The 25,128-nt window shown below is 36.9% G+C and overlaps 4 protein-coding genes across 6 annotated transcripts; all 4 read right to left on the reverse strand.

Annotated features, from left to right (window-relative positions):
• Positions 1-15: 15 nt before the first annotated feature.
• LOC121809772 (mitogen-activated protein kinase homolog MMK1-like) lies at positions 16-4,990 on the reverse strand. Its single transcript, XM_042210571.1, has 6 exons — positions 4,694-4,990; positions 4,471-4,600; positions 1,984-2,121; positions 840-1,172; positions 507-687; positions 16-396 (listed from the first exon to the last, which is right to left on the reverse strand). The coding sequence occupies exons 1-6, from the start codon at positions 4,906-4,908 to the stop codon at positions 221-223; spliced, it is 1,173 nt and encodes a 390-aa protein (XP_042066505.1). The 5' UTR covers positions 4,909-4,990; the 3' UTR covers positions 16-220.
• A 1,034-nt stretch (positions 4,991-6,024) lies between these two features.
• Positions 6,025-10,233, reverse strand: LOC121808016. 3 transcript variants are annotated; one of them, XM_042208353.1, is made up of 2 exons: positions 10,094-10,233; positions 6,025-7,286 (listed from the first exon to the last, which is right to left on the reverse strand). In XM_042208353.1, the coding sequence occupies exon 2, from the start codon at positions 7,252-7,254 to the stop codon at positions 6,283-6,285; it is 972 nt and encodes a 323-aa protein (XP_042064287.1). In that variant the 5' UTR covers positions 7,255-7,286; positions 10,094-10,233; the 3' UTR covers positions 6,025-6,282. The 3 variants fall into 3 exon arrangements, with proteins under 3 accessions (XP_042064287.1, XP_042064289.1, XP_042064288.1); XM_042208355.1 differs by having other exon boundaries at positions 6,025-7,282; positions 10,094-10,229; XM_042208354.1 differs by lacking the exon at positions 10,094-10,233 and adding an exon at positions 7,752-7,847.
• Positions 10,234-13,497: 3,264 nt separating this feature from the next.
• Positions 13,498-18,576, reverse strand: LOC121808015 (mitogen-activated protein kinase kinase kinase 1-like). The gene is made up of 9 exons (XM_042208351.1): positions 17,350-18,576; positions 16,887-16,971; positions 16,699-16,761; positions 16,399-16,556; positions 16,017-16,089; positions 15,821-15,880; positions 14,474-14,578; positions 13,945-14,150; positions 13,498-13,748 (listed from the first exon to the last, which is right to left on the reverse strand). Exons 1-8 carry the CDS (start codon positions 18,315-18,317, stop codon positions 13,953-13,955), a joined length of 1,710 nt encoding a protein of 569 aa, XP_042064285.1. The 5' UTR covers positions 18,318-18,576; the 3' UTR covers positions 13,498-13,748; positions 13,945-13,952.
• A 1,230-nt stretch (positions 18,577-19,806) lies between these two features.
• LOC121808018 (transmembrane protein 50 homolog) lies at positions 19,807-21,660 on the reverse strand. The gene is made up of 4 exons (XM_042208357.1): positions 21,307-21,660; positions 21,147-21,234; positions 20,204-20,356; positions 19,807-20,089 (listed from the first exon to the last, which is right to left on the reverse strand). The coding sequence occupies exons 1-4, from the start codon at positions 21,437-21,439 to the stop codon at positions 20,053-20,055; spliced, it is 411 nt and encodes a 136-aa protein (XP_042064291.1). The 5' UTR covers positions 21,440-21,660; the 3' UTR covers positions 19,807-20,052.
• Between the last annotated feature and the right edge of the window lie 3,468 nt (positions 21,661-25,128).

Consider the following 25,128-nt stretch of genomic DNA (forward strand, 5'->3'; position numbering starts at 1 on the left):
CGGTAACAATGAAGATAGAAAGCAACTCACGATCAGTTTATTAATGTCTGAAGCAGTACATCAAATGGTAGTTTTATGTCATCGTTAAATATTTCTAAAAATGGAAGCCATCCATGTTTAGGATGGACGATAAATGTACACTACACCACAGATACTTTAAATAGCAAAAACACATACAACATTCATTACTTAAACAGAGAATCTCAGGACAGCAGATTCTTCACATGCGCCGATGATCCGGATTGAACGCGAGCGCCTCCTGGTAGATCAGCTCCCTCATCTGATCCTCCGTGAGAGCGTGCTGCTCGAAGTCGAAGCTGAAAGGAACCGAACAACTTGGCTCGTCGCTGATGTCGTGGAGCGAGTTCAAGTATGGGTGGGCCAACGCACCTTCGACTAGAAAGCCACGACAGACAAGAAAGAGATCAGATGAAGGCTGTGTGGACCATAGGATGACTAATATAGTTTCCATGACGCGTAGATTATAGGAAAGTGACGATTCTAACCTGTGAGCCGTTGCCTGGGATCAAATGTCAGCATCTTCTCGACGAGATCAACAGCAAGAGGGTGCACCTGAGGGAACTTTTCAGTGAATGACTGTCGACGATAATGTGGGAGTTGCCTGATGTATCGTTTTGCATTTTCATTCAAAAGACCTAACTCAGCCTCTGTTGGTGTACCAATCAGCTGCAAGCAAGCAAGTAGTCACACTAACGATCAGTATTTAGCTTGAAACAAAATTTATGAATACATCGTGAAAGCAGAAATAAGCAAGCATCGATAGCGACTGAAGTAATTTTGACTTTATCTGAAACTAGATGATAGATACACAGAGATACCTCTATGAGCAGGCGTAACTGGTGCACGTGATCTCTACCTGGAAACAGTGGTTTCCGGTCCATCAATTCCATAAATATGCACCCGACTGACCATATATCGATAGCTGCAGTGTAATCGGATGAATTTAACAAAAGTTCTGGCGGCCGATACCACCTTGTGACGACATATTCAGTCATAAAATCAGTTTCAGATGTGACTCGTGCCAGTCCAAAATCACAGATCTTTAGGTCACAATTTGCATTCAGAAGAAGATTGCTTGGCTTTAAATCCCGGTGTAGGACATTTGCTGAATGTATGTATTTCAGCCCTCGGAGGATTTGATACAAAAAATACTGCAAAAATGACAATATGAGTTATTTTGCCATCAAATTTATAACATAGAATGCAGAAACTTCTTCTACAGAAAAGTGCGAAATTGATAAAGACAATGTAAACAAAAATAACATCTTGGATTTAAGTATAAGAAAATGCTCATACACAAAATTATTGACACACACACACACATTAAAATCATCTGTTTTTTTTTAAGTACAAACACTATGAACTGCAAGATGATTACGAGAAGATCAACCACAATTTGATAGTAGAAGAAAGGAAAATTTATGAACTGGAAAGTGGAAGGTGAATGTGAAATATTTTCCACCCATTTGAGGGAGGATTATAATAACATAAACAAACTCACACATTAGAGGGAGAGAGATTTCTAGCAATTTTGGTATGTATGCTCACCCAATACTACCACAGAGAACAAGACGGAGGAACCTTATTTATCATTTGTCACAGTGTGACAAGTTGAGGTTGATCTCTTAAAGACGAAACTTTGGAAAAGGCTCTGAAATCAGTAAGAAAATGAGAATCTTCTATAATTGTAATCAAACTCAAGATTATTCACACTTTTTGGTCCAACTAGATGTCTAGATTAAGTAATTTAAAAGTACCCTTCCATATCAGTCTAGCTAAGGTCAAGCCAATGAGTAGGTAAAAGTAGTCTAAAGAAAGTTAAACTCGTGCTGCCTTGTTAACCGATTGCATCATAAATAAGACAAAAAATTGGCGCCATGTCAATAAATTGTATGGCTAAATGAGGATAATAAAGATCCAGTAAAACAGCCAATCATGGCATGAATAATGCTAAAATCGAACCTGACAATGCTCCTCTGACAAAGGTTGATTAGACCGGATAATTTGATGGAGATCAGTATCCATAAGCTCATATGCAATGTAAACATCGTTAAACACTTCCCTTTGTGGCGGTGGAATTACATCTCTGATTGAAATAATCTGCACCATACAAAAATTTCATTCTCTCATTAAATGAATGAAATTATGGCAACAAAAAGTGCTTCAAAAAGTGTATTAAATAATCGGCACCATACACGATACCTTTATTAAATGTATTAACAGATGAAATCAAGCACGGGAAAGTATGATAGATGGAAGTTGCCAAATAGCTTAGTAATTTAAAGTCTACCACTAAACGACAAAAAGTGGATAGACAAAAAAGTTAAGAGTTAGGAACACATGTTGCACAAAGTGAGGATCAAAAGGACTTCGTGAACACCAAGAGATGCTCAGCAATGGTAATAGATAACTGTAGTTGCGTTTTGAAGCAGCAAAAGTAGAACAAGTAGTTACATGACAACCGAATGAAGGAAAAGAATTGGGATTTCTCTAGAAGGCAGATACCATCCTAGGAAGTTTAAATTTTTATAAGAATCAGTAGACATGATGTTACTGGATAACATGCCATCATGGAAACTAATACAGCAGCATTAACAGTATATGTGTGACAAATTTGCCCGAGGTAATAGAAACCTCATAATTAACAGCATACTCAAACAAGATTAGGTTACTTATTTCTGCGATTTTTTATTTGCTAGCAAATTTGGCTTTTTAAGGGTTTACTTCAGGCCTGCTCAGACTGTAAATGTAAAAGCATGAGCCTTTCTCCAAAGGGTCGTTTTGAGGTAACAAGAAGACACAGAGAAGTAAGCTTTAAGGCGTATACATGTGGCAAATATGGATAAGGATAGTACTTAATGCACAGTCCTTTGTAGGAATTAATTTACTGAACACCCTAATTTCAAATTTCAGAAGAATGATTGAAATGGAAAATAAGATTGGTTATTTCTGATGTAACTCTCTTAAATTCCTTATTATACAGTAAATACTAATATAAGAAAAGAAAGTAGTAACACATGGCTCAATCAAAGCAGCACATCAGTAAACATGCACAAGAACGTAAAAAGCCACATCTCCTTCCCTTATGGCCTTACCTACAAAACCCTCGAAAAATTTTAAAAATGAAAAGTTCAATAAATACCATTAACTCCAACTGCAAGATACAAAAAATTTACCAACAACTGGTAGTTTAGAAAAATAGTCCTCTCACACTCCTACCCGTTCATCATTAATGCAAACGTAATCATGTTAGTATTTACTATTTAGTAACACTACTAATTGAGAATGAACTCCCCTATTTAAATTGGCACCAAATAGAGAGTATGCAAAATGGGTGTAGTTTTAATCTCTAGCTACAGCTCATAGTGACCGCATGTTGCTCGTATACACATGGGATGTGGCCGATTAAAAGGAATTGTGTGTGCATGGTTATTGAAGGCGTGATCGACAGAATGGGAAGATAGAGATCGAAGTGCAAGGAAGAGAGCGACTGAGTGCAGGAGACATTAGGTTTTATATTTCAAGTAGGAGTCTTTAGTTGATGTGTGTTTATCTTTTAGAAGTCTGAGTTGTAGTAGGACTGTAGGAGTCTATTTCAATATCTATTTAAGCTCCTTTGATGTTAGAGAAGGAGGTGTTTGTGTCTATTGTTGTATCCGGCAAGTGCCCTGAGTGTGGTTATGACTTTGTAATCCTTTCTTGGTTAAGACTTGTTCCTTTTTGTTATCTTCCTTTCATATGCATCAATCCACCATTATTATCACGCTGATGGTGCGATATGCTTCTTATGTTGACATCATCTTATTGAATGCTTTCGGTACCACCACATTTCCCTCCATGTCAATGACAATAACAACAAAAATACTATACCTAATGACTTCCCCCATTTGAAATAAGATCATTTGTTAGTATATCATAGCATAATTGCACAAACTATACAGAAAGAAAACAAAGGGGTAAAGAGTTGCTAAAAAGGGCTAGTCTTTCTAAAAAGGACACTAAAGCTTAACTGTATCTCTCATCATGAATCAAAAGAAATGCCAAAAACTTACTACACACATATAAGACTTACATTTATAGTTCATATTCCAACTTTTTCACACATTAAAAGAAAAAAAACTTGTCTCCTTGTGCTAACCACAGATCCATAGCCATCAAATTAGGAAGGCTAGGCATAATCATTGAACACAAATTAGAATCAAATTATGTTCCTTTCTGGAAAAAAAACAACTCTCAACCTTTCATCAAGGAAAACCTAAAATCAACCACTAGCTACTAAATCAAACTCATAAATTGAATCTGTAGCATAATCACCCAAATCATAAATCAAAAACAAAATGTACCTTGTAAACCAGCTTCCACAGCTCATAACAATCAGAAATCAAATAAAGCTCATAGAAAAGTAACAATTACATCAGAAGCTCCCAAAATGAAGAAAAAAGCACTAACATTTTCATGATCCATGTGACGCAGAAGCTTGATTTCACGCAGAGTCCTCTTCGCATCGATTTTATTATCGAAAGCATTCGCTATCTTCTTAATAGCAACATGCTCACCCGTCTCCGAATTCACAGCCGAGCTACCAAAAAACACAAAAAAAAATCCACAAAATAAAAACAAAAATAAAAATAATCTCAGTTGCTCGCCGGAAAAATCGAGGATTTAAGGTTACCAAACGATGCCGTATGCGCCTTTTCCGATTGGCATGATTGGGGGTTTGTATCTGGAGGTGACCTCGAAGACGTTGCCGAAGATGTTGTACTGGATGAAGCGGCCGCCGTGGCTGAGCGCCGCGGGTATTTGATCTGGCGTCGGCGCCGGCGGAGGATGGTGCTGCGGCTCCGCCTCCGACATCTCGTCGTCGGCGGGGTGATTCCCGTCCACCATTTTGTGAGTGTATTGTCAGTTGCTGAAGAGGAAAAAAAAAGATGCTACTGAAAAAGGGAAACAAGAAAATGAATGTCTGCTTCTCAAGTAGAAATATAAAATGTGTATGTATATACATTATACATACCTATGTCCTTCTTATAGTATTTTTTTCATCCCTAGTTTTTTAGGTCATAAAATTTGAGAAAATTGTAATTAATGATTATGCAAATATAGAATGAAGTGTGATAAGAAAAAGAATAAATTTGTTATTATAAAAAAATATTCAAGTAACTTGAAAACTCAAATAATATGAACGGATGACAATATTTTTTTAACGATGTCAACGTTGTTTTATTTTGTATAGTCTTTTTTTTATTTATAGTTCTATTTTTTTCATTTTGATTTGTTCATAAAATTTAATTTAATTTATGGAAAATTGCTCTTTCATTCAATTATTTTTTCTTTCTATTTTAATAATCATGAAATTTCAACTTTTTTTCAGTTATTATAAAATAATGTATTCAATGATGCTTAAAACAATGTTATTTAATTCTAAAATTGAAAAAAAAAGTAAAACTTGTTTCAGTGAACAACGTCGTTTCTAACATGACCAAGACTGGTTTTGTATACAATCGAGAAAAAATGAACCTTCGTGATTTAATATTTTGTATTCACACGTTACGGAATTAATCAGAATTTGATCAAATTTTGTGTAGTAAAGAGTTACTATTACATAGTGTCAGTGAAATATGAATTCAATCTTTGAACATGAAATAAGATGTAAGTTACAGTTTAAGACGATTTTGTTACAGATATCTGAATTCATAATTAGTTGTTTGAATGAAAGAGCGAATTATTGGGGGTTTTAATCCATAATTAAGGCTAAAGTGTGTTAGGGTTATAATTAAAGGAAGTCTATGACGCTCCAAATAATCAAGTGTTTGATGTTGATTCCCACTTATTTCAACCAATGCAATGCAAGTACTCAAATAGTTAAATAGTCCTAAGCTCATATATTTATTGGATAAATAATTACACTTAAATCCTAAACCACTAAAATATTTGGAGAACCGGCATATCAATTATGCTGGAAAAACCATGGAAAATCAGGAAAAAACTCAAACTGCAAGAGAGTAAGAAAATGGAGTAGAAAGTAGTAGTACAGTACAAATGAGGAGCAAGAGCACAAGCACAAACATTGATCACAAAAGTTGTGCTGAGTATTTCTTAATTTATGCCAAATCCTGTGCTAACTATTTCTGGAACTACATTGTCAAATTTTGTTCAACAACATAAAGCAAGTTCCCCCAGGCATAGCTGTACCCACATTATAATTTTAAAACAATCTCAAAACGGTCCGAGTTTGATGTACGAGCCGAGCTGAGCTGAGCTTTATCTGCGGTCTCTCGACCTCCTCGCCTGCCTCGTGAACAAGAGTCGGGCGTGTGGACGCGCGATCTGGGAGATGTTACGGCCGGTGGTTCTTGAGGCAAGTCTAGCCTGTAGCCTGCGGAAGAACCCCTCGCCGAGAGAGTCGTAATCGCCCTCGGGAGCGAATGGGGAGTCGTTCCACCCACCACCACCGCGAGTTGGAAACCTGAAGAATGTTCCCTCGAAGAGCCCGTCATCATCGTCACCACCACTGGCGATGCCGTGGTTCCCCTCTATCACGTAGTCGCCAAAGACGACTGCCCCGGGCATATTAGCTCTGATTGTACTGAACACGTCACTGAGATCTTGCTCCCTCTCGAGCTTTTTCCACTTCTCCGCCAGCGAAGGATCTACGTCCCGGGGGCATGCCTTTGGGTGCTCCACCTTTACATGTTTCTTGATCTCCTTGTAAGTTCCAGCAAACGAGCAATTCTCTTGTGCGCAGGCTCGTTTCTTGGAATTCAGGTACCGGCGAGCAGGCTCCAGAACAGTCCAACCTTTCACCTCCGAACGACAAAGGGGGCACAGAAGCTCGGATAATTTACTCTTCATATCGGGACAACCGGATTCTTCTGAGAAATTAAAACTAGCAATTGACCCTTGCCAGGATTGTGTTTCGGGGTTCGAGGTTACCTTGGCAGAGGCCTTACTGTACTGCTCAAGACAGTTGGAGTATCGGTTGCTTGTAGCGCACATATAGGGACGGCAACCCTTTTCATACGAGGAACAAAGCAGGAGGACCGCATTGTGAGGAGACTCTAAGCAGATGGAACATACAGCGATGTCCAACTCTTTCTTTTCTGATGCACTCAGTTGTAGCTTTTCATGGTGCGTGTCTCCGCAAACCTTCTTATGTCGAGATGATAACTTATGCAGGATAGCTCCTTGGCAGTGGGAGCCAACTTCCGACCGCATCTTCTTGGATTTCGCCATTTAAACAATTGGACCAGCTATCACACTCCTGCCTGACCACCAAGAAACATAATAAATAAACAGAAACCCGGAAGGAAAAAGCTTTTGAGAGCAACTCAGATATCAATCAGCATCACCCTTTTATTGTTATATTTCATTTAAGAAATAGAAAAAAGTTCCAAATATCTTCTACGTCACTGTAATAAAGCTTGTTTGGTGACCCATGACTTTCCAATAATATGAACATATTTAAGTAAGCATCGACTCATCAATCAAAAAGACTAAGATACATGGCAGTTCATCAATCAATGATGGTTTCAGAGATATCGACCCTATTTGGGCATACAATAATACCTAAAACTACTACAGAAAAACATACATAATGTCATTAAGACCACAATGATTTCAAACACTGGAATGGGTGGTTTTTTTATATATCTATCCCCTAAGTAACGGAACTGAACAAGATACAACTCCAGCCAGACTAGGAAAAATGAATAAATCCATAAAAGACCTACATCTGCACACATAGGGATGATTCATTTGTTGGATTCCTTATAGCCTTTGCATCATCATACCAAGATATCTTTGTTCATAAATCACAACTCAAAAAATTATCCTGGTAAGTCATAGCAGCAATAATAAAAGATACAATATATAGACTAATACTCCAATAGAAAGAGAAAATTTCCTCATATATTAGCAAAACACAAACTATCATCAATTTTCCATCTTCTGAATTGTGAGATTTTAAAGAAAAAGCCATTGGTCCTATTAATGTGCCGTAATAAAGATCACAGTAAACTGTAATACAATTATACAACCCAACAACGATAGAGAGGCAACAGAAAAAGATAGTATCCAATCAAAGCATAAGATTTTAAATCAGGCAACAGTACTCTACAAGTAAAATAGAGCTGTATATATGTACATAACCTCTGTATCCACTATCCGCAAGCTTTCTTTCCAAAGACTAATTTCCAGAGTTAATATAAAGATAAAACAAAAGATGAAAAGATTTCATAAGATTACAGAGAGACAGTTGATTATGCATGATTAACAATACTCCATAAAGACAATTTTAATGCTAAGCAAAAAGGATAAGCAGTTTTTGCTAACATGTTATCAAGTAACACACCTAGTGTCATGACTCATGAAGTTACTCGATTGTTAAAATTTTACTGGAAATCTGAACAAAGAATACCACAATTAACAACCATATGATTGCATATAGACAGCTTCATGAATTCTTCATGCGATTCCAATGTACACAAGCAATATATGACCAAAATAACATTCTCATTTAACTAACATGTTCAAATCATAAATAGTTATCATTAAAACAAGAAAAGAATGTCAGCAAGAAAATATCTTTTTGGTTCGTAAAGGGGCAAATGCCAAATAAACATAAAAACACTTCCAAGTTCCAATAAACAAACGCAATCTAGTCCTTCGCACATGAATTTGGGGTTTTCAGCACCAATTTAATGAGATTTACCCCTACTAAAACTTTATTTTCGAGAAAGCTTCTAGAAAAAACTTAAATTTAATAAATGTAGCTCACTTATTTGAAGTTCATCTGTGCACTTGATGAAAAAAGTCACCAGCTATGCGGCACGGATACGGATACGCGTATCAGTATCCGAAGGATACGGATACGCGGATACGGCTCTTTCCCAAACAACCCGATACGCGGATACGTTTTAACTATGTTTTTAATAAATAATAATAGTGCATAATAAATTACAAAATAGATATTCTAATGTTATTATACAAATAAAAATAATAAAATTACAAAATATTAAAAGCTAAAGTCAATTTCTTTTATGGTCGATTACACCACATCGATTTTTTGGTTATACTTATCCATATTACCAATAATATTGATCAAAATATTTATTTATAGTTACAAAATTAGACAAAGTTAATGGAGTAATAAATTGGCCCAAAAAATGAGCCCCAAATATACTCCTTTTCCATCGTGACTACTTCTTGCCCAATTCATTCTCTCATTTCCAATTTTCTTCAATCCCTAGTTGAGGCAATAGCGGCGCCTCCCCTTTCTTCTTCTTCTTCTTCATATCCGATTAACTGTCGATTTTGTTCCCAAATCGGATTGAAGTTCGTAAATTGAAAGTTGCGAAGTTCTTCGACAGAGATGGACGTTGATTTCGAAGAGGAGAACCTCAGATCTTTGCAGATAGAGGAGGATGAAGGCCCAATACGGCCCAGCTCGCGGATACGCCGAAGGATACGTATCGAATCTGAGGTTTCCCGGCCCAATACGGCCCAGCTCGCGGATACGCCCAGGATACGTATCGACGGTGTATCCGTCGCGTATCGGTATCGGATACGTATCCGATACGCGATACGGCAACAGGGTGGCGTATCGGTGTTATATAGGTCACCAGAATCGCAATATTGTTGTCCAGAAACCTTAAATCTCAAAGCTCATCGACGAATTTAGGCAAAAAAAGACCTAATTATTTTCAGCTGCCGTTATTCATCACTCTTAAAAGCGTTTTGGATTAATTTTAAACACCTAATTATTTTCAGCTGCCGTTATTCATCACTCGTCAGCGAGCCCTAGGTAACTCCATTTTCACGAATTCGACAAGAAGAAGACCACAAAAAAAGTTATCCCCTCAAATCTCACATCACCGATTTAGCAGCACGCTTATGTAGAGCATATATTCATAAATTTCAAGGAGGGAAAAAAGTCACCAACAACAACAGCCCATTAAAAAAACAAAAATTCGCGATAAGCGCCGCATCACCTCTTTCAGTTCAACTATAATCCATTTTCAAAATTCGTATAAAAATCGTAAATCGAAAAAGTAAATTGCAAATTGAAGTTTACCAGAATCTTCTCCGACGCAGTAGAAGAAATGGATGCAGAAGTTACAGTTTCAAAAGCTTTTTTTATACTGAGAGAGAGGGAATAGAATTTCACCACGAAATGTAACAAAGAAGATTTAAAATGGTACTCCTCATTTACCAAAGAGATTAAAATTCATAAAAATGGAATGCTAAATACTCCCTCCCTCCCGCACTACTCGCATATTTCCTTTTGGGCACGGAGATTAAGGAATAAGTGATAGACAAAGTCAACAATTACGGCTGTAGGTATAAATTGCTACTAAAAATGGAAAGAGTGCAAATAACTTAGGACGCCCAAAAAGGAAATAAGTGCAAGTAGTGCGGGACGGAGAGAGTATTATAAATATATAATTTTATGCGCATAGGTTGATGCGGGACGGAGAGAGTATTATAAATATATAATTTTATGCGCATAGGTTGATTTGGATCTGGATCTGGATCTTGTGACTAATCATGGGTTTGATTTTGTGTTAAGTAAATTTGGATTTATGGTATACTTGACAAAATAGCATGTTGTTGAGACGGAGAGCGCACCGTTCAATTCTGCTGCGGAGAGTGTACACGTCGATTCTGCGACAGAGACAAAGTGTGCAAAAGCACACGGAAGTAAGCATGCACGTGGTTCGAAAACCGCCGGTTCTGAATTCTGCGGCGGAGAGTGTACACTTCGATTCTGCGACAAAGACAAAGTTTGCAAAAGCACGTGGAAGTAAGCATGCACACGGTTCGAAAACCGCCGGTTCAGGTCGGAACCGGCGGTTCACGGTTCAAGATTTCCTTGAACCTGAATCAGCCCGCCAAGGTCCCCGGCAGTTCCGGTTCAAAAAACCGGCAGTTCCGGCGGCGGTTCGTAATTTTTTTTTTCTTCTTGTTTTAGGGTTTATTTCAACGAGACTACAAGTCACAACTTATAAGTTACAATTTACCCTTAATGTTGGACTTGAGCCTTTGGATTGAAAAGAGAGTGTATTGGATTATTCCCTTTTATAGCTACATGTTATTGGATATGTTGCTCTTTCTTTTAATGTGAGATAAAACTCCTTATTTATAAACTACATGATACATCTCAATCATCTTTGTGTATATTAGTTTATATCTTGACTATCTTCTATTATTATAACTTAACAACAAATATAATTGCATAAAGTATTATTCTTTAATTCTTTATCATTATCGATTTGTTTATGTATAAGTTTATGTGTATGTTAACTAATAAATACCATTATACACATTAAGAGAATAATTATTATACAAATTGTATTAATCTGGCGATAACTATAATATGAATAATTATTTATCTATATACAAATCATATTACTCAATAAGTGTTTATTCTTATCTATCAAGAATATATTCACAAATAATAATTTTATTTATATAAATTATACTACATCTATTAGAATAACAACTATTATACAAAATCATACTATTAGTCTACTACTAATATATAAATATATAAACTATATTATACCACTAAACAAATCATTCTTTAGTTATCGATTTTTATCATTATTATTCCAATTATATTAATTGTTGTTTTTTTCACATTTTAATCAATATATTGAGAACAAAATTAGCAACATACTTACATTTAAATCCAATTATTTGAACACGTCCACATTCTATAAATATACAAATTATTAGCAACATGCAACATTCAAATTTAATTAAACTATTATAGTTGATGCTATTATTATCTATAAATTTGTCTTAGAAAAAGAATCATAACAAAAATAAAGATAAAGTTAGTGAATAATAAAATGTAGTAAAAAATAAAGAAAACTAAAAAACAAAAGAAAGTTTTGTATCCCACATTGGAAAAAGATGAATGAATGATCAAAAGTTATAAAAGAAACTTCAACATATTTTGTCCCACATTGAAAGTGAAACAAAAAATATTCAAGGATGTCTCTATAAAAGAGAAACAACCTAGAATGGTTTCATAAATTCGCAAGCCCATCAAATATATATGGGCTATTATGAATTTCTTGTATTCATTTATTTGTAAAAATTATTTTTAAATATAAAAATCAATTTTTATAAATAAAAAATATATATTTTTTAAAATTTCGGTTGAACTGGCGGTTCGAAACTGGCGGTTGCTTTCACATTTCGTTGAACCTGAATCGGACCGTGTGAACCGCCGAACCGTCCGGCGGTTTGGAATCGCCGCTCCGGTTCCGGTTCCGATTTATGAACCGGCGGTTAACCGCCGATCCGGTTCGGTTTGTGCATGCGTACGTGGAAGGATGACCAATCGTGACTTGCATTGTAGCTCACCCGATTTTTGTATTAATTCGTATTTATCAATTTAAATAAATAATTTTAAAATGTATTGTTAGAATTTGATTTCATAGAGTATTAGTACTAGTAGTACTAGTACTATTATTTAAAAAAAGGGGGTTCGTTTTATTATTCTCCGCCAACTAGTTTTAATTTTTATTATCGCCAAACATAATCATCATTAGCTAATTAAACTGTACTATTTGTTGCGTCGTAAAGATAAAGTAAATCTCAATAAGATATTCAAAATGCAATTAGCCTAATTTATATGATCAAATCATTTTTCCACAATATACACAAAAGCTAAAAATATAACTACAAAAAAAAAGATGGATATTATAAAAGGAATTGGAAATATCAAGTTAAAAAGTTAGAAGGGAAATTGAAAGCAATTTCAAATATATGATTAGATTATGCCACTGATCGTAACAAAATTTATTCAAAATTATGTACATGAAGCTTCAAAAAAGAGAGAAAGGAAAAACATTTCTTGAGCCCAAAGCCTCTTGTTTCTTTATGCATTAATTTAATTTTGTTTCCTAATAGCAAAGACAAAGTAACATAATTTTTTACCCGCTATTTACATGTCCAAAATTTTCAAAACAATTTCTAACATACATTATATAATAGTGCTACAAAAAATTACCACACATATATATCTATGCAGAAAAAAGAATTTAAATGATAATCTTGTTAACGTAACAACTATATGACTCAAAACTAGCAGTTAACCTAAATCAAATCAACCAAATTAATTCATTTTTCCATTTTGTAAGACCATTTTAATGATGGATGGGATGATTCGAATTGAATTTAATGTTGAAAAAGGTCAAACTCAGCAGATAATGCTCAATAAACCAAACAACTAATAATATTGAACAAATAGAAAAGTGATGGAACTTTCAAAGTCAAATGGAGGCAAAGAAATTACAAATAATTTAGTATGAAAATCAACCAATTATGCTGGTCTTCTTCATCCACACTTCCACGAAAGTTGTCAGAAATTTCAAGAATTGAAAATTTTCAATCATTTTCTATGTATCAATAAATATAATATGAATAATTGTCTGCATCAACAAATGTCACTGAAATGAACATAAATTTCACAAGACCAAGAAATTCTATAGAATAAAAGAAGCATCAATTACAGTTACTATTATCAACACTTACTTTACAAGAATCACATACACTACAACAACACTACACAGAAATCAACATACACAGAGAGAGAGAGAGAGAGAGGGAGAGAGATCTAAAAATCTTGAATAATTGAAGAGTGGAAACTCTTGAGCCTTATAATCACAAAATAATGTGAATTCCTCCGGGGTTTTCAGTACGTAAACACCATCAACCTACGGATATAAGAAAGAACCGCGTGACAGGAAGAAAAAGAAGACGGAAATAAATAAAAAACGATCATTTAGTTCGTTTAGAAGTGAGAAGCATGTGTTCTAGTAGTTTATCATTACTCATCAATTATTTCGTATTGTGGTATTGATGGAGACAGGGATTCATTGTTCGTATGAGCTAACGGGTTGTGAGGCTTACCTCGACTGTCAAAACTGCCAGCCAACGCTGTGAGAAGATGATGAAAGTGGCTGCTTCACAAAGGGGTGGTTTAGGAGCTGGGCAGCTGTTGGGCGTAAGGTTGGGTCGACTTGTAAGCACTGAAGTATGAAATCACGTGCATCACTTGAAAGAGTATTCGGGACATCTGGTCTCACGCCCTGTCCTATGTGGAATAAAGCCGTCATCTGTCATCAGAGAGAATGACTATCAAGATCTAAATTCGTTAGTGGGATATTATCAATACGACCATACCAACAAACGTCGTGCATATATTACTGCGAACGTAATAGTGTTCTGCGAATAGCAAGAAGAAGACGGAAAACTGAACCTCGAGTGATAAAGCTGAGTTCGACAGTTGATGGCTATCCAAAACTTTGCGATAATGAGAAACTCGACAAAGATAGACGTTCAGAACTATCGTAAATCACACAAAACTGACAAAATATCTCACCAGAAGAAGTTTTCGAGTCAAATAAAAATTCCAAAATAGCAAGGTGCTTTCACTTACATATTCCAAACCGAAATATGGAAAACGCCTGGTCAACATCTCCAAGACTGTACATCCGAGACTCCATATATCTGCAGCAAGCCCGTAGCCCTTGCTCCGAACAACCTGCAGCAGTACGAGATGCTATTAAGTAGATGTAGGACCATTAGAGTTCCGTCAACATACCCTTTCCCAACCACATCATACTACATTAGATTGGTTTTTCCATACGTAACTCCTTTGATACAATTTACCAATGTTATGGATGGCGTATGGCGGCTTACGGCGGTGAGCCCAAAAACCGCCACAGGGATATGGCGTATCAGTATGGCAGGATATGGCGGTCGATAAATAAATTAATAAAATATTAATAATATATGTATATATAAATTCAAAAAATTAGAAAATAATAAAAAATTATAATATATCAAGTTATCAACTATTAAAACAATAAATAAAGCATAAAGTCATAAGCAATTATATAATATGCCTACCATGATAAGTCTTAGTTCAACAATCAAAATATAAAGTCATCATCACAAATTCATAATACATATCAAATCTAAATTAAAACCATCCTCAATCATCACCATCCCCAACATAGAAGTATGATAAAAATCTGCACAGCTACACCTTAATTAAAAATGTGATTCTAATTAAAAATCTGACCCTAATTCCTAATTAAAATGGCATGCAAATTAGAAAATTGATAATTAAAAGGGCATGCAAATTAGAAAATCTGGTACAATTTCGGTTATCTCTGGGCAGTGGGCTGCTCTAGACGGACCGGCAGGCGGCGGCGACGTGACTAGGGCAGTGGGACTGGGGGCGCAGCAGGTTGGGTTTGTTTGAGAAGGAAAGAGATACTATGAAAAAAACCCTAGATTTTGACTTAATTGGCATTTTATTTCATTATTTGGGCCGGGTTTGGGCCGGGTTAAGGGTTAAAAATCATTTGGGCCGTGTTATTTGGTAATTGGGCTGAGGTTTGGGGCAGCCCAACCAAAAGTGACGCCATAACTGCCATGGCACCGCCATGGCGCCTCACTCATGGCGGCAAATGGCGGTCGCCATAAAAAAGTTTTGTGGCAGCTCGTGGCGATGGCGTTTTTTCCGAAACCCGCCACGCAATGGCGCCACGGCGGCGCCATGGCCGCTTTTTAATAACATTGCAATTTACTGTTCTGAAAGACACAACACCCTCCTATCCTTATGCTGGAACTAAATCTTATAAAGGAGTGTTTACTTTGGGTGATATATTAAACGGTGCGTTTACTTTGTGTTACTTTTATTATCTATTTAAGGTGTCACCCAAAGTAAGCACTCAGAATATCAAACAAATCAACATCCAAACGAGATAATAGAGACCTCAGGAGCCATCCAAAATGCAGTCCCCTTGCAAGACTTCACATCATTCAACTTGGCAGCCTGCATAATTAAATAATCACAAGAGACATGAAAATATTATTTATCAAACCATTTGCATGCCATGAGAAGCACTGTGCCAAATATGCATATACGTATACATTGCATATATATTTATAAGGGGAAAATAAGAGAGTACCTTAGCAAGACCAAAATCAGCAAGCTTCACCAATCCATTCGTGTGCACCAATATATTTGCACATTTTATATCTCTGCAATATGCAAGACAGAAAGATAAGAAAATTGACCACTTAGAACTCAGTTTATATCTCTACAAAAAAAAGTTAAGATCAAATTAAGCTCCCTTAACATAGGAATTAATCTTAATATAATTGTTGTGAAGCCTTACTTCCTCGGATGCAAGTAATGGGACTAGGTTGGATTCCAACATTTTGTAAGAAAAAGTAATTTACACAAAGAATGTAGTTAATGCTGCAAGTAATACAATGATGCGGAAAATGGTGTATGCTGTAATGACAAGAAATTGAAGATTAAGCACCCAAAAGGTCTAGGTTCATCACCTATGGATGACATCTCTGTCATGCAGATACTTCAAACCATGTAGAATCTGCCTTGAATAATTGGACACTTGTGGAACTCGAAGGTCATATTTCTGGTAAAGTCTCAAAAGGGAGCCTTGTGTAACCAGCTCAAGAAAAATACAGAGATGCGACCCCTTCTATTTTATCGGAAACAGGAAAATAATAGAAGTTAGGATAACTTACAATGATGGGCAAAGAACGTAGCAGATGATGATACTGTGGAGAATCTAAAATGAAATTTACAGAAAGAAAGGACAAAAATATTCCAACAAGTGGTACCTTCTCTGTCCCATAATACCGGACGATGTTCTCGTGTTCAAATTGACTCAGAAGAGCAATTTCCTGAACAGATTAAGAGGAATTAGGAGATTAGAAGTGTCGGAACAGAATATGAAGCAACTTCCTCATTGGTTAGTTTTAAAAACAGAGATGGTTAGCAAACAAGCTTCATTACAAAACTGCTAGACCTGTTCAAGTTGGACGACACATTGCTTTCCGTCCTCTCCTTGATCAAGCAAAGACACTTCCTTTACAGCAAAAAAGAATCCACCACTGCATCATTGAAAATAATGAAATTACTTCTTCCCGAAATTCAGTCTCAGTACATATTACAAAGCTCCGAATTATCAGCAGTTATTATTATGTCATAGAACAGGCAGAGATTGTTGAGATAGTTGACTGACTTGTTATAAGAAAACACTTCTGGCAACTACTTCTCTGCTAACAAAAGGCTAACAATTCACCACTAATTTTATTTAGGTTTCTTTCTATGTAAATACAGAGCAACTTCAAGATCCTCCCAAAACTATGCCCAAAACTAATTTTACAGTCAATGGATACAAAAGTCTACATTCAACAACATGACAATATACTCTAAATCCTAGAAATTTAATAATGCAAGCAACAAATAGCTGCACACTCAAAACTTACTCTGCAATTCCTTCATAAACAGATCCAAATGTTCCACGCCCCAAAAGCTCACCCTTCTGCCAGTCATGAATGACACGCCCATATCTATCATTTGATGAAATGCTAGACAAAGGCTCAGTCATGGAACTCGAGGAATCATCCTCATTTGAAGAGAAAGAGCAAGACTCTGATAATGCACGGTTCTCTTCTATTGTCAACCCCCCTATTCTCGCACCCGTCTCTTGTCCGGTCCTATCCCAACCAACCCCCTCAGTCTCTCCATTATTCGGAAAGAATCTGCTTTGGAACTTTGGAATACACGGATCACTCTCCTGCAAAAAACCTGTCGTTGTATCCCAATTGGGCACCACTATGGTCGGCCGCGCCCCTTTAATATCATTCATTCGAGATGCTTTCGATCTCACTCTGAGCTTATCACTATAATTTACACCATCCTCTAACCTCTTCGATACCCCACTTTCCCCCAATTTCTTACCATAACTATTATCTAAATTTCCAACACACAAACCCTCCATTCTCCGATGAATCACATCAAGAGCCCCAATATAACCATCACCATAAGAATACTGAACAACATCATCACAATCAACTTCAATTTCTCGATACAAAGGCTCCAATTTCTTACCGGAAGAAGAAGAAGAAGACCCCAACTTCATCGCCTCATATTCCTCCGGCGAAATAGCGAAATCGTCTATTCCAGAAAAACCAAAGGCTTCGCAGATAACCTCAAATTCGCCCTCGGTCCCATCCACGCGGAAGCTCGTCGTCTTCGCGGCGTACGAATCCAAGGAGCTCGCGCGCTGGGACTCCTCCGGCGACGACGAAGAAGAAGTAGACGGAGAGAACTCGTAGGTGACATTCCTGAGTGCGTTGCTCCGCTCAAGCTTCCTCGGCTTCGCCGGCCGGCGGCTGGAGCTGGAATCTGGGCGCCTATGGGAGAAGAGCTTCGGAAATCGATGCATTTTCATCACCCGAAGCAAAATCCATCAATTGGGCAAGCAGAAATCTCAGCTCCTTTCTAGCAATTAGATTTGATTTCGAACTTAATTCCTTGTCTGTGATCTTCAATAATTGCGCGAAATTCGTGGAATTCAGCTACTTTTTGGGCTCCGACCAAAAGCAGCAGCGTGTGTGAGGGAGAGGGAGAGGGAGAGGGAAGCAAAACGGCGCCAGAGTGTCAGAGAAAAGAGCGAAGGATCAAAGAACTGATTTTTATTTTTATTTGTATACATTGGAATCTGAATTTTCATTCTCTTCAATTAGTCAATAATTATCTTTTTATTTTATTTTTTAATTTGGAGAAAAAAAGGGGCATCTCATATTTTTCTCATTTTTTCTACTAATCGCAAAATTACACTTTTGCTACTCCATATCTACACTTTCTATTTTCGTCCGTCCCAAAAAAATATGAGCATTTGAACTTATAAAATATTATTCCTAATTTATTACTCATATACTACATTAAATTAAGAAATATAAAAATTTAAATTCATTTTCACATTTATGACTTTGTTTCGGTCAACGTAAACTTTTTGCCAATGCAGTTTGTCTTGAGTGACAATGAATTGAACTAATTTGAATGTCTCCATTAATTTATTGCGTGTGTTCATACATATCTTTGTTCCTAAACAATTGGATACAATATTATTCAATTACTCCATATACTATCTTCCTGCAATCGAAGATGATCTATTTTTCATTTTTCCCTTTAATTTGTCCCAATTAAGATGACTTACTATTAAAATTGAAAATTTTATCACTACTTTACTTCCCCTCTCTTACTTTATTCTTTCTATTTAACATACAAAATAAAGCTACGTGACATCCCATGCCGCTCAGGAAGGAGTCATCTTCCTTAGGACGGAGGGAGTATTTTTTAAGTTAGTTTTATCTAGTTATGACGATCGCAACAAGAACAACATGTGCAAACACAATATGTCACGCTGCAAATGATGTTACATAGAGGGCTTAGCTCAATGTGCATTAGCAATTCCACCCTCCTCCCCCCAGGAAACCTTCCTAGTGAGAAAATTGGTACCAAGCACGAAGTTTGGACACACGGCAACTCAATGAGCCCGGCCAAGGCCAACACAAGGAAGAGGGAAGTAGAGACGAGAACCCGGAGTTGGCGAGTCAAGAAAAAGAATGACGTGACTAGGTAATCCAAGGACATGAAACAGGGTTCATATCTTGTAATTTTGGTATATTCGTTCTTTATGTTTTATCATTTCATGTATGCCACCTAAACAAAACTTCCTGAACCACTATGCCAACTAGGCAAAATAGATTCGATCATCCATCGTCACGCAGCCCTCAAATTTATGTTTATTTGCCTATATAAAAAAGATTCGATTTGATTTGGATCATCTCTCCCACACACAACACTTACAAACACACAGAGCACAATGAGTTCAAAGGGCTGGTGAAGTGAAATTCTGTGGTAACAAGATACTAATATACAGACAAGATATGAATATTTGAAATTTTCTGCACCAGCAAAACAGTAAATGAACAACATTCTTCGATGACATATCAACCCGGGTTTTTCACACAATAATAATTCAGCAAGGTTTATGCACATGGCCGAATGGCACAAACCAACGAACAGCTAAAGACTCAGACGACGTGAATAGCTCCAGTCTCTCTCGTTCGGGTAATTTCAGCACAGATTAAATAACAGTGGAAACTCTTTGCACAGGAAAGTTATTCAGAGGAATGAGATATCCAATATATCAGGCCACTGCAATAAGAATTTTCCAAGATCAGGAATGATCATAATAAACGTAGTAGTTCATTTATGCCTTTATAGTTTATATCCCATGCACAAGGGCAAATAGGGGCAAGAAAGTCGCACCTGATTAACACAAAGACACATTGAAGAACACCTGCAATTCCAGTCCACGCTGAAGGACCAGTCTCCACCAGTGCATCTTGTATCAAGAGTCCAACTGAAGCAGCTAACGAGACAAACGACACAACATATGCAATGAAAAGCCAGAGTTTCAACCTGTTGAGAACAGATGTGAAGAAGCAACCACAGAGGTAAGATGGGAAACATCATAACCTTTATTCGTAAACTCAGTGCTTCCTCATTTCACAGCATAAATGTAGGAGGATGATGCAATTAAGACTTGTATGAAAAGCCACTACAATTATTTTTCCAACAATAGTACTCTACTAAGCTACTTGGCAATATGAAATCCAATACCAAAACATTGACAAGAATTTTAATATCATCAACCTTGTTATTTCCTCGTTTCACAGTATAAAAGTAGGAGGAAGATGCAATCAAGACTTCATCTATGAAAACCACTGCAATGATTTCTCCACCAATAGTACTAACGAAGCTACTTGGCCATATGAAATTCAATACCAAAACATTGACTTATTAAGAATCTTGACATCATCAAACATCGTTATTCCCTCAACTTCTTCTCCCCTAACATTACTGACATCCAAACACATTTCTACTAATACCATCAAACCATGGTGTCCTCAATTCTTATAGCTAAGTCCAACTGATTGAACTCGTCAAGAATACATAAAACTGTCATCGAGAAAACATATAACTAAAATCGAAGTTTTTTTTATCACATTATAGAGTAAAAGCTCCACCCAAAACTAACAAATCATCTCCATCAAGTTGCAAATTGAAATATGATCATCAAAAACACAATATTATCAATCTTTTATCCAAACTTCCTCCCCTTATTTATAATATTACATCACACCACACCCTAATTAGAGAGTTTTCACGAAAAAATTTATCAAAAATAAATGAGAAAACTGGTAATAACCTCCATTCACCCTCATCGTATGGCGAGTAATCAATATCCTCTTTCCTCACGCAATTGAACATCAGAGCAGACAACGAAGCGAAAATTCCTATAAATACAAATAATTAAACTAAATTAAGCAAAAAAGAATGAATTTGAGGCATAATTCGCACGCAAATACCTGGTAGGTAGTGGAGGAAAGGGACTTGTACGGCGCTGCAGACGACGGCATCCACCCAAAACCACCACCCAGCGCCGAACACCGCGCCGGAGATTCCCGGTCCGAATATTGCCAAAAGCTCAGACAACTCCATTTATACGCAACTACTGATTCCGAGTTGGGTGATTTTGATCGTTTTCGATCCGCCGATTGTCGGATGGGATCGAAAATACTTCGAATTGGGGCAGATTATGATTAATTGGATGTGAGGGGTTGTAGAATTGGAGGATTTTTGAATTAGGGGTTTGATTCAACGAGTCGACAAAAATCGTTTCTTTGCCACTTTTTGCTTTGATCACAACTCTCTCTCTCTGTCTAATTATATATTTTTAATGAAACTATTCTAAATTATAGACTTAATTCAATACTAGAATTTTCATCTATTTAATAAAAAGAGATCTTAGATGGATCAAATCTTATTATAATTGAATACTGAAGTATGCTAGAATCTAATTCAAAGATTATGTGAGTGTCATAAATTATTATTTCTTGATTAAACTGTAATATAGTACTACTATTATTAAAATTGATTTTTGAATTTTATTATAAATGAATATTATTTAAATGTTAAAAACAAGAAATTTATGATTAAATTTTTTTTTCAGTAATGCATACTTCATCCATTCCACAAATGTATACACATTACAAGTTGTAAATTTATGAGTTGGTCAAGCGGTAGTGAAGTTAATAGCGCGACTTTTAAATTTATGTCATTTAACCATAAAAAGAAAGTTTTCAAATTAAATAAACATTGTTATACCCTCAACTTGTTTCTCCCTAACATTATTGACATCCAAACACATTACTACCATAATACCATCAAAATGTTATGTCCTCAAATACAGTAACTAAATGGATTAAGTAATTAAACTAATTCAATACAACCAAAAGCATAAGATAATATTACATGTATTTGCTCAAGGTCAGCAATGAGCTTGGCTTTCACTAATTTCAATTGATAGATCAAGTTTGAGTTATTTAATTATTTTAGAGTCGATCATCTTCTTTTTGTTCCATAACAGAACCAATATTTCGTGTTACTTTCTTTAGATGAGGTTGGGATAACGTAAATCTGACGCAATTAGATCCGGAGAGCATGTGACGAACCATGTGGGATTCAATTATGTCAAATCAGAGAAGCAGCACATCAGACATAATTGAATCCCACATGCTGTCCGGATCTAATTGCGTCAGATTTACTTTATCCCAACCGCGTCTGAAGAAAGTAAGACGAAATCTTGGTTCTGTTATGGAACAAGCGGAGAATCCCACAAACTACATAAGCTGGAAGTACTCCTAAACTAGAGGAAATGAGAAATCCCAACACTCAAATTAATTGAGTTTGATGATTGCACCAATCTGAAAATGGAAACGCCCATCTCAAACTTCGCATAAAGCTAATTAACCACTTGAAGATTTTGAATTGTTTTAATGCTTTGTTAATGTTAATGCTAACGCTAATGTTGATGTTAATAACCTTTGATGCTTCTACGAATAATGTTGTGATGTTAATGCCCGTTTAAACTGAATCAGAAGATGGAAAGGTGAGAAGATGTTTGGAGGAAATTTGGGGAGAATGTAATAGCAGCAATTTCAGGATTAGATGAGCAATGCTATAGTATATTGTGTTTAAGTTATAAGCACTTGCCGAATCACTGCTTCGTATACATGGGAGCTTTCCCTGAAGACTATAAGATTAGTGGCTCCAGACTCAAACATATGTGGATTGCAGAAGGATTTGTAAAATCGAATAGGGAAAGAAGTTTGGAGGAAGAGTTTGGCAAGGTAGGATTAGATAATTAAAATTAAGGTGAGTCAATTAAGCATAAATATTTTTGTTGATTTTTGGGCTTGTATTAGGAGCCCAATAATCCGGTAAAATTAGAGAGTTAGGTTGTAGTTTTGCAACCCGAATATAGAAATGGATTATTAAGTCCCGTTCGAATGGGTTGAGCAGGCTGGCTCGGTCGGGTTGTGAGTCAGCACGACGGTTTGCACTTTCCCATCAAAATTTTATTATTACCTTATTCATTTGTTTGAAGGGCACTATTTTATTGAAATTGTACATGTTCATAATTTGGCTTCGATCTTATATATAAATATATAATTTTCGACTAACTAACCAACTTTGCTCTCATGCAAAAATTAAAATAATTATTGAATGCATTTTCAAGTTTCAGCTATGCTATAATTTGGAGAAGAAATATGAACATTACTTTATACTTCAAAGTTCAAATCAAACGCGTCAATACAATCACGATATCATATGGTTATACTCCATTTGTATGTTATTGAGGTATAATATGGGATAAATAAAAAAATACTCATATAAATGGAGTGGGGTGAATAATCTCGAGACACATATAAATGGACTTGTTCAGTTACTCAGTAATGTATTCCACCGTAATTAAAACTGATCCAGAATTGGTGAGGGCTGGCCCACCATCGATGAAATGGAATATGTTGTCAAGTATATCAGATTTGGGTGAGTTTTGTTCCAATTCAGGTATTAAGAATTAGGTGAACTCACAAAAATACCCCTCATCAATTTTAAAGTTGAAATTGACTACCCATCCACTAAGACATGGCGCGTCAATTTTGACGAGTGCAAATATGTCTTTTTGATGTCCACTTGTCTCAAATCTGGTCAGCTCAGATTTGTAAACCACACATCTGTGATGATTTATTTTTGGAGTATTTCTGATGAATAGTGCGGGCCAACCCCCCATTTCTTCGGCCCGTCGAATATAAATCATCCAAACTGAACAACTAAAATTGGACAGAATTGGAACCAAAACATGTCATATCAGACTAACTGAACACCTCCTTAATACTAAAGAGATGGATCATGATATAATATACGGGCCAAAATTTTTAAATAATGAATAATCGAACAAAAGATATTAATAAAACATGATCTCTAGTTATGAGCTATAATGATAAAACAATTAAATTAGTGAAATTTTTAAATATGATCAATAATGAAATAACACATCTTCGCCCATTAAATCATACCAAGAATATTCATTTTTGATAAGTAACAACACAAAATTATTCGTTCTTGGTTTTCACATTGATATTAATAGCAACTATATATAATTAATCATCCATTTTTGGATAATGCATTTTAAAGTAACATAGAAGTAAATCAAGGGGCATAGCCACCATGACCACCACCTTCGCCACCACCGTACCCGCTGGCATGTCCCCCACCAGCGGACGCACTGCCGCCGCCGCCACCGCCTCCTGCACCTCCACCATATCCTCCACCGTGGGCCCCTCCCGCGCCGCCACCTGCACCTCCACCGCTCCCATATCCCGATCCCGAGGCGCTCCCGTCGCCTCCCGCCGACGCACCTCCTCCACCGCCACCATGACCCCCGCCACCGCCATATCCTCCGGAACTGGCACCGCCTCCTTCACCACCTCCTTCGCCTCCACCGTATCCACCGGCATGTCCCCCACCGGCCGCCGCACCACCACCACCGGAACCTCCTCCGCCGCCGCCGCCATGCGCTCCACCACCACCGTATCCACCGGCAGCGCCTCCTCCACTTCCACCTCCTTCCCCTCCGCCGTATCCACCGGCATGCCCCCCTCCGGCAGCCGCACTACCACCACCTCCACCCCCGCCAGCACCACCACCGCCGCCGCCGCCGGCACCGTATCCCCCACCAGCACCATGCCCTGCCCCACTGCCGCTGGCATATCCACCTCCGGCATAAGCGCCGCCGCCTCCTTCACCTCCGCCTCCGCCTCCACCGCCTGCGTAGACACCAGCAT

This window comes from Salvia splendens, chromosome 6, assembly GCF_004379255.2.
Source record: "Salvia splendens isolate huo1 chromosome 6, SspV2, whole genome shotgun sequence".
In the NCBI taxonomy this organism is placed as follows: Eukaryota; Viridiplantae; Streptophyta; class Magnoliopsida; order Lamiales; family Lamiaceae; genus Salvia; species Salvia splendens.